This window comes from Syzygium oleosum, unplaced genomic scaffold, assembly GCF_021117445.2.
Source record: "Syzygium oleosum isolate NSW1041296 unplaced genomic scaffold, Sole_v2.1 Sole_v2.19, whole genome shotgun sequence".
Taxonomy (NCBI): Eukaryota; Viridiplantae; Streptophyta; class Magnoliopsida; order Myrtales; family Myrtaceae; genus Syzygium; species Syzygium oleosum.
This window is the reverse complement of record NW_026607503.1, coordinates 539629-554320: the sequence shown is the minus strand read 5'-3', so window position 1 is coordinate 554320 and position 14692 is coordinate 539629. Positions and strand designations below refer to the sequence as shown.

The 14692-nt window shown below is 41.6% G+C and overlaps 1 protein-coding gene across 5 annotated transcripts; it reads right to left on the bottom strand.

Moving 5' to 3' along the window:
• Nucleotides 1–134: 134 nt before the first annotated feature.
• On the bottom strand, nucleotides 135–5182 carry LOC115670548 (uncharacterized). Of its 5 annotated transcripts, XM_056320193.1 has the most exons (6): nucleotides 4806–5180; nucleotides 3868–4134; nucleotides 3269–3342; nucleotides 1451–3083; nucleotides 510–1196; nucleotides 135–429 (listed from the first exon to the last, which is right to left on the bottom strand). In XM_056320193.1, the coding sequence occupies exons 2-5, from the start codon at nucleotides 4034–4036 to the stop codon at nucleotides 529–531; spliced, it is 2544 nt and encodes an 847-aa protein (XP_056176168.1). In that variant the 5' UTR covers nucleotides 4037–4134; nucleotides 4806–5180; the 3' UTR covers nucleotides 135–429; nucleotides 510–528. The 5 variants fall into 5 exon arrangements, with proteins under 5 accessions (XP_056176168.1, XP_030447725.1, XP_056176169.1 ...); XM_030591865.2 differs by lacking the exon at nucleotides 135–429 and having other exon boundaries at nucleotides 448–1196; nucleotides 3877–4134; nucleotides 4806–5182; XM_056320194.1 differs by lacking the exon at nucleotides 135–429 and having other exon boundaries at nucleotides 448–1196; nucleotides 1451–3080; nucleotides 3877–4134; nucleotides 4806–5182.
• Between the last annotated feature and the right edge of the window lie 9510 nt (nucleotides 5183–14692).

Sequence of the window (14692 nt, the reverse complement as noted above, 5' to 3'; positions counted from 1 at the left end):
GCTGCTGACGTGAACGCCGATCGTCCTACGTGGCATGGTAGGCGCAACGCTGACATGAATAATTTTTAATAACAGAAGAAGCTCTAGCAATTAGTTGCTCCAATCTCGATTCCATTCGCTACGAATTACAGAGAATGGTGGAGCTAATGAACTCTCAATCACACTAATCCAACCGAGCAAAATACAATGACGAATCTATCGACATCCAACGAATGACTCTGGATCCCTCACGACCCGTACTAACATATATACAAAAAGAAAAAGAAAGAGATTCTTTACGATCATGCCTCGATACCGAACTAATTGTCTATTAAGACGCAGAACAGATGTGTTGTATAAAAACCGACTCTAAAATCCTTTTAAGTTCTGGCCCCTTTACTAGCAAGTACTCTAGCATAAGTTGAGAAGACATCTCGGTCTCATGACATGCTGCACAAAACCACCATATCAGGAACAAAACTTGGTGCGCAAGCAAGCGAAAAAACGGTATGCAGACATCTTGATTCTACCTGCCAACTTGCTCAACTCTCAAGGACTCAGTACTTCATCTAAGAGATCATCAAGAATCCAATCCTCCAATTCGAGCGCGACGCACTCCCCTTCCCACTGGAGGTTCAACCAACCATCTCCCTTCGCCATATCCCGAGCCATCACGTCATCAAATGTCTGGTCCAGCTCCGGCCTCGTGCGATACCGGTTCACTCTTTTCCAGACCTCCTCGAGCATAAGCTGACCCTTCGGGATCGGTCTGACGTTGGTTGTAAAGGAGAAGGCTTTGGGGAAGAAAGCGGACGATCGCTGGAAGATCTCGAGCAGCGCTTCATTGACTAAATCGAACAGAAGCTGGTGGTCGCTGTAAGTACTGACAACCTCATCTGAGCATCCTAGCTCGTGGTCTGCTGCGCAATCCTCCATATCGTCTAATAACTCAGGATTCAGTGGTTGTTCCGCGGTTTGCCACTGTTCAAATTGCTCACTTTTGAAGATACCGGATAGGTCGAGCAAGTGACTTACGTAGCTAAAGTCTGCCTCGTCCCTTTTTTCCAAATGCGAAGGCTTTAAGAAGCGGTTTACGATGTTGTTTTTCATTCCAGTGTCTGTATCATTTAAAGCCTCGTAAGATGCTGACAAAGCTTCCAGGACAGAGCTGCTGGGCAGGTTCGCAAGAGAACCCGGCTCCTCCAGATGAATGCAACCTGAAGCAACAATGGATCAAATTAGCCACACCCAACTCTTGCACATGAGAAAAAATAGAGTAACAACTGATGAATAGTGTAAATGCATTCCGATAGCAGGTCTAATTATGAACTTGGAGTGACTAGGATCAGATGAAACATTTAACGATTTAGAGAGGATATGAATCGGGAAATCTGCATTCAAGACAGTATAAAGCAGGTGAATCCAGGCGCCATGATGCAAATGGAACTTGTCTCTGAGATGTAGTTGATACCGTTTGAGGGCAAGAACTCCCCTGTTGTAGCTTCGTCGTCCTTTGGAGAGGGTTTGGGTCTACAAACTGAACTTAGTTCATCTACTTGACCGATGGCTTCCCATGTGATAGACATCTCCCGTTCATGCAGGGAACGGTTATCCTCCCTTGCTGATTCAACAACATTGTCACTATATATAACAGTCTTCTGATCTAAAGCAACAACCGTGCTGGAGCGCAGTTCAGTACTAGTCTCTGCATCATCATCATCGCCTTCTTCTTCTTCTTCTTCTTCTCTGTCTTCTTCTTTAATATTCTCAAGGAACTTGACCTCCGGGATATCATGCGACGGAGTACTTCTATCAGGATTCGAAGGAATAGCTGAAGAATTTAATTTGCTACCCGAATCACACTCGGTTTTCACACAGAAATCCCCATCCTTCCACTCTCGCATTTCTGAACAGAGAGCATCTAAAGACACCACACCTAGGAGGAAAGATAGGCTTTCAGGATCCGGAAGGGAAAGTCTCCTTCTGGTATATTTACGCGTATTTCCACCCGAGGAATTCCTGTCTTCGTTTGTCAATTTTAGGCTCTTGGAATGATGCAGGTTAGGCTCCCTCCCATAAACATTCTCGAATAACTGAGCATATCTATCCAGCGATTCATGTAGAGAGGAAGTTCTCTCCATGCTGTGTAGCTTACCCACAGGGGTCCAGTTTTCGCCATCTTGGTACTGGGATTTTTCAGAAATCTCATTTGTGTCGGCAGCAGAACTAGATCCGGGGGATATTCTGTCAAGGCGAGCATCCACTGTCGCATTTTCTTTTCTTTCTTCTTTAAATGCACGCCTTATTCTATGCTTAATGCGTTTAATCTGATTCATGACCGTCTGATTCCATCCGTGCACGTTTTTTGGGTGGGAGTTGCCCGAGGAAGAAACCGTAACTTCTTGCTTCATGGCACTGCTTTGCACTGATTGTATTTCGTGATTTTGTAGCAAGTTGGATGAGGTAATTCTTGGCCCTGGAGTGATCATTGTCGGATTTTCACCCTTTGGCAAAGACCACATTTCACTTTGCTTGTGCTTAAGAGTGCTTGGATAATCTCTAACGCCTGATGCATCGGCCACAGGAAATGATCGAGACTTTGTGAAGCTTGCTTTTCTAATGGAAGTTTGCTGGCCATCATATTGTTTCGCAATTCCCGCGTGTGAATCTTGCTGGTGGGGGAAATTGGGAAGGAAATCCGTGTTTACCTTGACTCTCTCTGTCTCGGCCTTATCTTTGTTGTGCTGCTGCAAATTTTTCTCGCCCTGCCCAACGCCCATCAGCTTTCGCTTCACTTCTCCACCTCTCTCGAGAAGGTGTGCTCTCTTTCCAGCACCAAGTTCCTCTCCTGTCCTTAGTGAATAAAGGTCTTGCAATGTGGGGATCGGAGTGTCGGCTCCATCATGAAGGATAATAATGGGATCCTTCCATTCAGCTTTTATTTCATCGAGGATGGAATCGGTGCGGTGATGTCGACGTAGAAGAACGCTCAAGATCCAATCTTGATGGATCTGTTCCTCAGGTGCATCTTTAGCAAGTAGCTCTCTGGTGCTACTCGCAGGAACATCGTTGAGAGAATTAGCTTCTACTCTAGGCCGTTCCTGCTGAAAGTTTCAGAATCAAAAGATATCCAAGTTCATTGTTACATGTGTGCCAGCGAAAGCATTCTGATTAAAGATTGGTGTAATTGAAATGAGAATTCTCTAATATAGCTGGTAATTTGATGATATAAACTGAGAGTTGTATACTGAAATTCAGACAATGCTCTATGTTAAAAACATGCATTTACCAGTAGATGCTCTGCTTCATCTTGCCCTTGACTAGTGTCGCAGCTGAAAGAGATTGTTTTCGGTGTAGCGCAACCTGAAACCAGAGGAAAAATAAACTCTGAGAAGAACTTCAAGAGATAGAAAAGGAATGTGAGATCCAAAGTCGTCATAGTTGATGCAATATCGTAAAATGAAACAGCACTGATACCCACAGTTAATGCGGTATTTCAGAAAAGGAATGTGATATCCAAAGCTACCCAAGCAATGTGATGCTCGAATTGGTAGCATAATCTAAAGTTATCTTGTTCATTGATTGATTCAAGGGCAAAAATTCCTCACGGTGCTAGACATCTTCCATTATCAGGGTTTGTACCATGGACAAGGAAAGGTGGGTAATTGGATTGTCGGCGGCGGTGTCAGGAAACAAGATATCTGGAAGAGTACTTAGTCATTGCCAAAAGAGCAGTCACATATCAACATAGAAAACGGTCTCTTAAACATAGCAACAACCATTTGGAATTGAAAAGGTTTTACTGCCCACTTTTTTCGTTATTATAGTGGATAAACGAGATGCAAAAGGCGATAAAACAAGCGACGAGGGAGGATGAGACAAACTGACATGGCTTACGTCCGTGGCGCTTTCTTCCTCGACGCTCTTTTCCGTGAAGCGCTCTCCTAATGGGACGCCAGTAATGATAGTCGAAGACGTGAAATAACCCAAACCAGCAACCGGGATGACTGTTCTGCAGTCGGATACCGTGATCTCCGCACTCAATGTCCCCTTCCATCTGTGAGAGGTCGAAGCAAGAGTGCGCCTAAAGTCTTGAATGGCCGTTTAGCTATTTACCGACAGTTATGTCGCGAGGCCCGACTTTATCCCTGGAACCTGAATCAACATAAGAATGTGCTATGTGAGCAAAGTTCGCATCTTTACCAACAAGCCATGCTCGGAGATGGGCAAAATCCACAAGTACAGTTTAAAGGCACCAAAGATTCCTGTGACCTTATCATCAACATCAAGCACCAAAATAAGTTCAGAGTTTATAATTATCCAAACGCAGGGCACAACCCTCGGCAACATGAGAACCACTTAACTCTCTTTCCCAAAAATATAAAACGCTCTAAAATTCCATGCCTAATTCATTCTTAGCCTTCCAATCTGACGCTCCTGCATCTGATTTCAGAATTCAATGGACATTGAACAACTTCCCTCTTTTAACTACCGATCGAAAGATTGTGTTTCGAACATGTCTAACCGGAGATTGTTAGCAATTAAAAAGGAACGAAAGATAGGCTTTCGGGCTATTATTACCGTTTGCCATAGAGAAAAGCAAGGCTCCCAGTTTCATGCAGAGTTAAGGCAGCAAAATGAATACGGAGGTGCAAATTAGACGACAGAAATCAAAATTAAAGAGACAGAAAGGTTTTGTTCAACTCCTTGCCTCATGCTTCAGCTATAAAACAATGAAACCCCCGGAAGCGAAACGAAGAAGAAACTGGGCATACAAAACAAGCTCTCATAACATTGAATTAGCAGCAAAGTTGAAGACCACGGACCTCGGAGTTTGCTCCTCCAAGATTCGACGCTTCCTATAGAGTTGAGACAGGGCAAGGACTCGGTCTGATTCAGCGCTGACTGCTCTTAAGAAAGATCAGAAAAGGTGTCTGAACACTTGGGCAATCAAGAATTGCGCAAGAATCAAACTCTCACAAAACAAAAGGTACTTCGTGCGAAACCGCAAGAAGGGGTTGGTTTTACGAGAGGAAAGAGACGGAGGGAGAGTCGTTAATGGTGGTTGTTGTCCGAGAAGGCGAAAGACTGACCAGCACCCCTAAAAGCCGCAGGTTTTTTGGCGCGCTGGATACGCTAAAGTAGTGACAGAAACCCAAGACCGGTCCACTCTGTCTCTCTCTCTCTCTCTCTCTCTCTCTCTCTCTCTCTCTCTCTAACTCCCCTTGTTTTGGTCCGGTCCAACTTGTTACAACCACGAAGTCACCAAAGCAAGTCAATGAAGTAAAGCTCCATGACGTCCTGCTCGTCACCACCCGAATAAAAGATAAACAGAAAGGAAGAGAAGGAAGCTGTGCGGTTGGTCATGGGAAGGAGCAGGTTTAGTTGACCAACCAAAGACTATCATTTGGAAATGAATAAATTCTCTGTTCAGTGAGGCTCAGGAGGAGTTGATGAACTTGCCCTCCTTCAGATTAATCCCAATTCTTTATATGAGGGACTTGTGAATGATGCGCAGACATATGTGAGTCAAGAACAAGAGAGAGAGAGAGAGATGGAGAAACAGAGGGAGATTGGCGATCATGGAAAGAGAGAGAGAGGAGGGGTCAATGCTAAAACACAATACTGACCTCTGTCTGTATCGAGCGTGCAAGTAAATTTTTATTAAGGGCATTTGGTAAAATTTAATAACGAAAAACGTTTAACTAAAAGGGGTCATCAGCTTTCTTACTTAATCAAAACACAAATTATAGATGCAACGTGCAGACAAGTGTATCGTTCAGGTCTAACTCGATTTCGTATCTATTTTGATAACAAAAACCTTAAAAAGATGATATTGTGCTTGCAAAAGTTCACCACAAAATCTACATAAATGATGTTATATATGAATCTCAAACGCCGTGCTGTCAATTCAACCAAAACAGCAGTGCATAGCGTTATCCATCGGTCCATAATCATTCCCCTAAGATTTGTTCATGGGCTCACCCATTTCTTACCCCCCCAATGTCTTGCAGCGCATAGAATTATCCATCGGTCCATAATCATTCCCCTGAGATTTGTTCATGGGCTCGCCCATTTCTTACCCCCCAATGTCTTACCCCCAAAGTGGGGGTCTCTTTCGCAGACACCGGAAGATGGAGGTCATGTGTAAGACACAGGCTTTCACATTGAATGTTTCAAAGTTTCAAAGGAGGTGGCTGTGTTGGACCGGAATTCCATTTGCATGTTTTCAACTGAGGACTGTGATTGGTGATGGGTATGGGGGGGCTTCGAGAAGCCAGGAAACGACTCGGCTTTCTAGGGACGACATCTTGGGTACTTGACTTGTCAACGTTTTCCCAAACGTATGCACAAATCCATAATCCACATAAACACGATCGAATGGAGAAGGAGAAGACTTGTCAAAAGGGGATACGCGGTCTACGCATCGTTCTGAATATTGTAAGATCACCATTCTCCACTTTGAATTTGAAGCGCTTCTCCCATAAGATCTGACACTTGAAAACGACAGTAGGGAATATGACTTTGATTCGATCCAAACTTGAATGGTGTTGGGCCAGTGTTGACAATAGACCGTCTGCTGGACTTCTTCTTGAAACTGACCGGGGAAACCGTGGCCTTTTGTGTGTACGCTTAATGAGCTCTTCCAGTTTCTTTTAGTTGGGTCTGCAAGGTCGACCAAATTTTGTTGCTTTGACGGGCCCCCTTTGGCTACTGTGTATTTAGTCTTAACCCGCTCTAACGTCTAAATCGAGACATGGCTCATGGGGGTATCGTGCGAGGAGGTAATTGAGCCTCGATCCTCGACTAACAATGGTCGTGAATGGCTCCCAAGGAGTTCATCTTCTTCAAGTGCTGGTACATAGCCTCGCTGAAAAACCCAAGCTCGTTGAGTAAGCTCGTAACCGCGTGAGCCATTGAAGCAGTTGAATGTTACTGACAGGTTCAATCGGTAGATTGATTAAGGCCCTTTTATCCATATTGGCTTTCCATGCGGCTGGATTGAGAGTGATCCCCAATTACCGCGATTAAGTTTACTGAAAGTCCTAAAACTTGTCATGAAAGTGTAATTGAGTTTTAAAACTTTCAAAAAGTGCAATTAAGTCCTAAGACTAGTCAAGTTAATGCAATCAAGTCATTCCATTAACTCCGTCCAACTTGACAAACGGAAAATGCAAATAAGTTTTAAGACTTGATTGTACTTTTTAAAAGTTTTAGGATTTAATTGCACTTTTTGAGAGTTTTATAACTCAATTGCATTTTCATGACAAATTTTAGGATTCAAATGCACTAATCCTATTAAAAGATGCACGACCCAAAAGAACAAGATGAAATTGTAACTAAAGCCGGATTTTGAACACTCTTCCCATACATTCTATGATCTTGGAGCATCAAGACTCTCACTTTTTTTTTTTCCTAAAACATCAAGACTCTCACTTGCTCATCAAGTTGATGGGGTCCTATCTCACCCTCGCACGTCCTACGATAGTGATTCTTCAAACATCGTCATTGTTCACAAGTCATCTCACTTCACAAGGCCTGCCCATTAGCTCCATCAAAAGATTCGAGTACATTGGACAGCCAACGTAGCCCAATTATCTGAAAGGATGAAATCAATCAGATTCAGAAAGTATTAGCCAAGAGCACGAGAACTATTCTCGGAATTGCGCCTACGTAATAACTATGTTTTGGCATATAGCATTTACTCTTGAACATTTGCAAATTTTGCTTCAAACCCTAATCTGCTCAAGATTAGGAATCATGTTGCTCTTGCCTCGTATATCCCAACACTCGAATCCTATCGGATTCCATCTCACTTAAATGATTGAGAGGCGCCAAAAGATGGAGATTAAATCAAGAACAGTATTTCTGCCATAAATAGTTTAAAGTAATCAAACGATTAGCAGGTATAAACCAGGGGCATGATTGTTGGTGATGGGACATCATGATCGGCAACGGGGGAGCAAAATCATGAGGCATGAGCATGAGCTGCAATGATGCGCCATGAGAGTGCGTGTTCACTTTTTTTTCCTCCCCTTAATTTCTCTGCATCATACCCACATTATCAGATCTCCCCCCCCCCCCCCCCTAACTTTACAACTTTAATTAATCAGAAAAGCTTTCCTAAACTCTTTTTTTTGGGTCAGATTTCTAAACTATTCATTTGGGCAAATAAAGAAATACATGTGCCGTACGAAGCACGATCCCAGAGAATGCTGGGTAGGCAGATTCTGTTCCGACCATTACCTTGAGCATTTTTCAATTTCTTATCTGATCCCTTAAATTATCTTTCACTCGATTTAAAGAAAATATTCTTGCGTTTCGACATATTAATGAGGTCGTGCATGAGGTTAGGGATGTATTTCGTGAATCGAAAATTTACCGAAGTACTTGAAATGAGCTTCCTGATCGTACCAAACTGACTAAAGAATTTTATGGATGAGTCTATCCAATGCTTATTTAAAGAAAAGAAAAGGTACTTTTCCCTGTAAACGCAAAAGAGAATACCTTGCTCTGAATCAACACGTGAAGTGTTCATGCTAGTGTTGCAGTGATCTATATGATTGGAAAAGCAGCTTATGCTCATCTGGATCTAATTTGGTAACTGCTGGTGTAGATTGTAGAGTATGGACTGATCAACAGGAGTAGTTAGTATGTAAAGTGTAAAGCCGCCACAGTGGTCCTCCGCACACACAGACACACACCCCCTCATGATGTCTGCGATGTGGTGAAATCCAAGCAATCCAATCTCTCTCCCTCTCTCTCTCTTTCTCTCTGAGAGGATGTTTAGAGGTTTTCGACCTCCGATCAACTCGATCCGAGGTCAACGAGCTCCATCCCGAGGCGGTTGATCCAGCTCGGATCCGTGTGGAGAGAGGGCGGGTTCGACATCAAGATTAAAGAAATTTGTGACAACATATGTACGCGAGAGTCGGCTCTCCCAACTAATAGCAGGCTAACCCTAATTCCATAAAGAAATGTGAGAAAGTCGTATAGTTTGTGACAATTTGACTAGCATTGATGGACCTCATGGCTTGTAAGCCATGGTATGCCATGCTCTTCCTCACCATCTTCCTCTTTGGGCCTCTAAATGGTCCTCAGTTCCTGCATATACATAGATCAATCCCACCTCCCCTTTTTTAATCATTTCAAGAGATGAAGCTATAATCATTCAAAAGCCAGTATAATTATTCAAGCTTACTCGAGTAGAACCTCACACCAGACCTCAACTCGATCCCATTTTCAGCGAGGAATCCTAGGCCAAATGGTGCCCCAAAGCCTGCCTCATGCAAAGTGCAGAAAACAAAGCAAAACCAGAGAGCAATCAAGAAAAGGTTTGACATTATGAGCCCAACAATCATATAAGATTGACCAAGCAGCCCTCAATAATAGCTTGCATTGGAGAGATTCATGATTCCATGTCCCAAGACTATTATCCTCATGAACCAAAACCCTTGCCTACATATGATTATGTTCAACACACCTAGTGATGAAAAAATTGTTATGTTCTGCTCAACATGGGTTTGACATATGCGTTGACTAATCATCTTGGGTTTGAAATACACTTATTTGTCGTCAGTCCAACACTTGCTTATCCATAGGAGCAATTTTCTCCACTAAGCACTAATGGGTCTTCGGATATTTTTATTTATTCCCTAATTTTCCCTCTAGAGCCAAAATATTAAAAAGAAGTATAGCAGGCACATTTTGTGGGAAAAATTACCAAAAAAGTCTTAAACATATTGTACGAACGTCAATTTAGTCCAAAACCTTTTAATTTAATCAATTTAGTCATAAACCTTTTGACGATTTGTCAATGTAATCTTTTTGGCCAATTGTGGTTGGCAATCACTGATGTGGACATAGACCAATGTCCCACATAGCATAATCAGCGCTGACATGGATAATATTTTATAATTTCTCTAAAAAAAAATTTATTTTTCTTTTCTACCATGGTGATCAGTGGAGGAAGAACGGAAAAAAAAAAGATAAAAAGAAAGAAAAGATAAAAAGGAAAAATTTTAATTTTAAAAAAAAATCAGAAAAATTGCAGAAATTGTCAACATTGACATCGGCCGTACCACGTAGGATGGCCGGCTTCCACGTTAGCGATTGCTAGCCAAAATTGGCAAGAATGACTACATTGGCAAACCGTCAAAATGTTTAGGATTGAATTGACCAAATTAAAAGGTTTAAGACTGAATTGACATTCGTATAATGGATCGTGGACTTTTTTGGTGATTTTCCCCATTTTGTGCACCATGGGATTCTTTTTATAAATGAATTTTCTTAATACGGACATGGGAATTTTTCTAGAGCTATACGTGTAGTAGACAAAGCTTCACCCATTGCATGCAATGAGAATCATGAGTGAACTTCAACATTAAATTCGATTTACATTAGAAACAAAATCCACACGTTCTGGCCAAGCCATCGATCGAGGTCGCCATGGCTATTGTGTCTAACCCAAGAGATATGGAGACACATCACTGACGTTAATTAATGTTTTGTGCGTACCTCCCTTGCGAACGATAGATATCTCGAGAGCTTGACGTGGACGTACTTAGCGACGAGAATAGGAAAGATGATACATGCTAAAATGGACAAATTATTAGCTGAAATAATGCGGAGAGCCACTCTCTATATGCTAACAAGTACCCATTTCGCAGGCATTTTAGGCCGGCTATAGTATGGTAGATATGATAGACTATAGTTTTTTTTGGTTCTTTTTTGGGATAATGGACCATACCCTATTGCCGTCCAAGACCTTAATTAGAAAGATTTGCCCAATGCCTTCTAAGAAGAAAAAAAGAAAGAAAGAAAGAGAGAGACGAAAGTAGTGTGCATGCAAACTTTATAGGGCAAACTTTCTGGAATATTTTGCTTAAAAATTATGTTCGCCATCATTTATTCCAAAAACTTAAACACTCTTGTCATACTGAGGAGGATATAATACCAAGGCGTTAAGCCTGTTAATCCGATACGTACGAGTGAAAAAGAGTGTCGAAAGTCATTGCATAAAACAAAAGGGAAACCCTAAATCTAACGAGTAAGATAATGCGCGAAAGCGAACTCAAGATCTACGGTTCTCATACCAAATCACTAGTTTACTGTAAAAAAAAAAAGCTTTAAGATATTTCTAATGATACGAGATACATTTGAAAAGGCATTAAGATTGCTGATTAACGTACTAATTTTTCTGCATTATATTAGACGAACAACTGCGGATTAACAGGTGGGTTTCCCTGTAGCGAAGCACGTGCACCCTGCATAAAAAGTTACTTAGAGAAAGCATGTTAAAAAAGGCAGTGTCTCTCCCGCTTTGAGGAGAGATCTTACATAAGTTTTTTTCTTTTAAGCTTCATGTGTCTGACTCGACCCGACCCTCTTTTCTCAGTTCTTGTTTAACGTGGGTGTCGCCACATATTTGTTGCATCGGATCCTTCGCCGAAGTGGGTTAGACATTAGAAATTCCAATCCCCTTCCCCACCTTCTCTCTATCTATCTCATGATCCAAAGCTTCTTCACAGCTAAAATCCAAAGAATCTTGCAAAAAGAATTAACTAATTAAAGACCCAGAAAAAAAATACATATGGGTACTATTATATAAGCCATGAAATTTTGATTATACGATTATTCGAGCTTTTCGGCTTGACTAATTCCGCTAACTTTGCTCACAGGAATGACATCATTCGTTCAAATATTACTTCAAGTGCGGGACACCGCAATTCGACAGCAAAATCTAGGGCATCCCAAATTGGAGTGTTTAATTTAACATTTTGGCCAAACTCTTGAGGGTTAAACATGGGATTCTTGCTGAACATGTATGTATATATATTGAGATATCCATCACCATTATATTAATAACCACCTCCCTTCTTGTTTCCTAGACTTCTCCGTCTCTTAGCCTAAACCACTTCCCTCTCCTTCTTCTTCTTGTCACTTTGTTTCTAGCAAAGCTCTGCAGGATCTGCCCCCACCCTCTCGTTCCTACAAACCCTTGGTTCTTGGTTTTCGATCCTGGTTATTTCCAAGTATATATGTTGTCCTGATTCAGTTTAGCTCATAATCTTTCATGGGTACGTCGAGCTCTGAAGTTATCGTGGTCCTAAAGAGAGATCTCAACGCCATGGAAGACCTCAAGAACTTCTTCTCCAGGAAGGTCTCGCCGGAATTTCAAGAAGTTGGTGCACAGGAACAAAGCGAGGAGGTTATAGAATTGGCATCTCCAGGAGAAGTCAGCAGCGTTGAAGAAGACGAAGACGGTTTCAAGACTCCGACGCCGACGACACCATCAGGCCGGGAAGCAGAAATCCCGGCGGCAGTTCAGTGCCCGCCGGCGCCGAGGAAGGCTCGAGCGGTCCGGTCAGCGAAGAGGAAAGATCGCACTGCAGGAGTTGCTTTGCTCGACCTGACAGACGAGATCGATTCCCTGTTCCCGCCGGCGATCCGGAGACACCTGTACGGTAAGATCAAGAAAGTGAAGAGGGAGAGCAATGTGACCGCATTGTGTTGAAGATTTGACGTTGTATAATTCATTCTTCGATGTGGAGCTGTTGCCGTTACGTTGTTCTGTCTTAACGAGAATAGAAATCTCTCCTCGGACTTCGTTTCCTTTCTTTTCCCTCTTTTGTAATCTTGTTATTTGGTTGACACTGCATTTCCCTCACGCTCTTCATGAACGAACCGCTTTCCTTTCGAAGTTGGTTGAGGGCTTAATTCTCCTTCATCGCCAAGATAGTAGCTGTACAATCGGGTTTGAATATCTATGGATATACATCAACTATTCAAACTCGACTGGGAATTCAAACCGCGATGCTCGACTCCAACGAGATCAAGCTCGATTTTTCGCGCTCGAGTTAGGTTATCAAAATCACTTCTACTGGTTTTGAGAGAATTGAAGTTAAGTTTACGGATGTCAAATTAAAATATGTAAGTATAATCAACATTGAGGTCTATTTCACATGCTCATTGGTAAGTTAACTGTCTGCTATTGCTTAGAAAACGAGAATATATGCAAACATGACTTATACGGCTAAAGGGTCAAACTCGATTGATGCACATATCGAATAACGTAATAAGTTCGATATGTATGTGGTTTAGCTACACAACACGTCCGACTTATTATACCACGGAAGTTTATAATTTCGTTAAGGTAATGTTGTCCTCCATCTTCGATTCCCTCCAATCGGTCATTGGATTGGAGGGCTAAGAACACGGGCGCCATTCACTTTTAATTTTAGTTAAGTTTGTAAATGGGTTTTGTCCATAATTCGTAACTTGCAAATCAGAAAAGACGCGGCTAGAGGCCTGACATATTAAATGGGAAGGGCAATAACACCTCAGATTCGGATGGGATCCTGGTATAACGTGGGGGGATGTCACAAACCTAAGAACATGTCATCCACAGTGTCTGCATAGGATTCCCCCTCATTCCCGGCGCCACATGCAACCTCTCTCTCTCTCTCCTTGTTCAGCATTGACTTTTGGCGAGAGAGAGAGAGATGCAGACATGCTCCATTTGTTTTCTCTCTGTGTTTTTTCTGTTCTTGAACCCTAATGGATATGGAGGAGGATCTTCGTGTTCCTTGAAGATGGCACGCCGCGCTCCGTCTAGTCAAAGGGTCTTTAAGTGCAGCACCACTTGCCACTTCCTTCCAGGTGTCTTTTGCTGCGAGCATCTCGTCTCGTCTCAGTGTCTTTAATGTTGGAACCCTAATGTAGCCGGCAGTGACCGGCACTGACCATTCTTTATTGCTATTTATGGAAAAGAAGTTGCAAAAAAAGAGAAAGAATTTATCTATGAAGCCGATCATGGGCACGTTACATGTATTGGAATCCTATATCATTGATATCGATCGTCCTCTTATCTGCATATTTTGTTTATATCATACTCAGATTGATTTTTTTTTTCCTTTTATTTATGCAAGAAAGATTTCGATTGCTTCATGGGTATAGCCCATATATCATATCTCGATTACTTTTTTTGTATCCACATAATGTGAAACGACGAGTTGGTTGTTAGTTATATTAAGTTCACATTAGGGGCTCTCTGTAGTCAGGTGACCTCGATGTAAGATAAAGTCATTTACTTCAGAGAGCAGCTCGAACATTTGTTTGTAATAAATCAGATTCATCAAAAGTAAAGCAAACCTCATTTTTATGTAAATTTTTAATTTTTTTCAAAAGGAAAATTAAATTTCTCATGTAGCAAAGCGTGGTTATTCTTAGTAACATCATATACTTTCTGGTATACCACATTCATCAAGAGTAAAATGAGTCTATTTGTCAATAAAAATTTTCAGTTGGCATTAAACTTTACTTGTTCATGGTAAATTTTGCATCCCATCATTTATTCACAGTAAACTTTATTTGATTGGTGGCCAGTTTGCGATAGGTCTTGTATTTACTAAGAATGAATTATATTTATCATAAACAACATGATATCCATCATAAATAGATTATAGTAAAGTAGTCATTTCACCACAAACAACATGCATGTATCACGAACAACTTCTATATACCTAGAACAAATTGCATGCATCAAGAATGACTTGCGTTTATCCGGAACAAGTTATGGTTGTGATAAGCAGTGGTAAACATTATCTTTGTCCATGGTAAACCCAAATTGGTGAACCTTATTCAATATTTTCACCACGAAAGAATGAGTTTGTTCTTCATCATATTGAGCTGTTAGTTCGCGGCAAAAATT

Bases quoted from the DNA above. Each gene is read 5' to 3' on its own strand.
- LOC115670548 (XM_056320193.1), bottom strand. From the start codon at position 4,036: ATGGAAGGGGACATTGAGTGCGGAGATCACGGTATCCGACTGCAGAAC. The intron at 3,084-3,268 runs GTAAATGCATGT...TGAAACTTTCAG, and splicing joins ATGAAGCAGAGCATCTACTG to CAGGAACGGCCTAGAGTAGA. The intron at 1,197-1,450 runs GTATCAACTACA...TTGTTGCTTCAG, and splicing joins GGAGTTCTTGCCCTCAAACG to GTTGCATTCATCTGGAGGAG.